Source organism: Montipora capricornis, chromosome 8, assembly GCF_036669925.1.
Source record: "Montipora capricornis isolate CH-2021 chromosome 8, ASM3666992v2, whole genome shotgun sequence".
In the NCBI taxonomy this organism is placed as follows: Eukaryota; Metazoa; Cnidaria; class Anthozoa; order Scleractinia; family Acroporidae; genus Montipora; species Montipora capricornis.
In genome coordinates, this window is record NC_090890.1 from 4,038,134 (window position 1) to 4,040,013 (window position 1,880).

Here is a 1,880-nt window from a genome sequence, read left to right on the forward strand (position 1 = left end):
TTTTGCAGAGAGTTTCATCTGGGCCTGCTGATCACTTTTGTGCAATAAAAAATTGGGGTCACCGAGTTCGTTTTTCAAATATGAGCAAGTAAAGCCAAAATGTAGGGTGTTTTTCCAAGGCTTTCCTGTTGCCGTGGTAACTTGCTACGTCACAAAAATGACTATATCTTGTTCAGCAATAATTGATGTTTCACATGGTACCATAACATTGCTGTTACGTGATAAAGTGTTGTAGTGTCAGTCCTTCTAATAACAAGGTCTCTTGAAATTGTTGAAACTGGTTTGAGCGACCTTAAATTTTGTTGTTTTAGAAAACTCCATATTTGCAGAGCTCAACAGCTGAGTACACGTCTCGAAGTTGAATGGTTGAAACTCGTAAATGGAAGTTGAATACGTAAGGTCGCTTTTTACCTGGAGCTTTAGCCTAAATAATGATTTTATCGATTTTCGACGCGCATGCCATTTGCTTCACATGTTTCCCCCCAGTGGTCGAATTTTAAACAGGAAGTTGTGATTGGCTAGATGTGATTTGAAGGAAATATCACCGAGACAACGTAAAGATATTGTGACAAGAAAAACATAAATTTAACCACCTGTAATTAGGCGATCTCACGCAAGTCGTAGTCTGGTTGTGGAAAATGTCTTCGATAATGCAAAGGCTAAAAGAAAGTATGTTTAATGCAAAGCAAACCTTCGAACAGTCTTACGATGACACAAAGGAAAATTTGGATCGGATGAATTCAGAATGGGAAGAGCTGGAAAAAAGAACCCTTACCAAGATAGACGAGACTGAGGAATATTTTGAATCATCTGCAGGAAAAGAACCAGAGGGCGCTGAATTGGAAAAAATTAGGAGTAAAGGAGAACAGCTCAGCGAAGAGTTTGAAGCACTTTACCAAGGGTAAGATTTTAAAGCAAGCTTGTGGGAAGTGCATATCGAGAACGGAACAGCAGTAAGAAATATGAAAGGAGGAAACCCATTGGATATTTTCTTCTCGAGTAGAGCGCGACTCGAACCCGATGGGTGCATCCGCAAGCTAATTTAATGCTCCAAACACTGACCAAACCCCCCCGCCAAAGCCATTTCTTTTCAACGAGATGTATTCATTGCGAACTGCAGGCCGATGCAAAGGTGATTCAAATTTACCTCTATGTATCATTTTTATTTTTATTCTTATCAATTACATTTCGTCAATTTATTCAGTATTAAGAAGTCTCCAAATTTCGTAGAATTTTTCCGAAATTTCTGGCCGGAGAACGTTTCCGTGGTTAGTGGGCTAATGTGCAAATTTCTCTTCTAGCACTTCTCTGAATTTTGAGTAATTATTCAAGATATGCCAATTTTTGTGAGTCATGCTAGTAAGCAGTTTCAAATTTATGCTCACTATAGATGGGGAAGAGCGCAATTCAGAGATAAAAATTATTCCAATATTTAGCTCACGAAGTATTTTATGATGTAAATTTTACTAGTTGCAGACAATCGAAAAACACTGCCGAGTCCAGATTAAGGGAATGATTATTCTGCATTTTTGTTAAAACAAAGTAAAAGGAAAATTATTTTTCTGACTTGTACAGTTCGAAACTGACGAAACTAGCCAACTGTTACCAAAGGACAATGGAAGAATAGTCGAAAGAATACTTCACCTGTTTATGTCAACAAACAACACGGTTTCGACGTCAACAATCGGCTATCACTTTTTCAGAAACAAAGATGATAGAAACATTTAGGGCGCGTTCGATTGACCGTATTCCGGAATAGGAATACACGGAATAGAAGTTAGAAATCCTTCGTTTTTACGGAGATTCACATTAAAATTATCAAACACTTGCTAAAATGCTATTTTAAACATATCTTTATTATCCTTGTTGCTTCAAAAGCG

The 1,880-nt window shown here is 37.6% G+C and overlaps 1 protein-coding gene across 1 annotated transcript in view; it reads left to right on the forward strand.

Moving 5' to 3' along the window:
- The first annotated feature begins 400 nt into the window (after positions 1–400).
- LOC138060701 (uncharacterized) overlaps positions 401–1,880 on the forward strand; it is a 6,222-nt gene continuing 4,742 nt past the window's right edge. Inside the window, exon 1 of the mRNA XM_068906556.1 lies at positions 401–901. Coding sequence (XP_068762657.1) covers positions 639–901 — 263 coding nt within the window. The 5' untranslated portion in view covers positions 401–638. The remainder of the gene's footprint in view (positions 902–1,880) is intronic.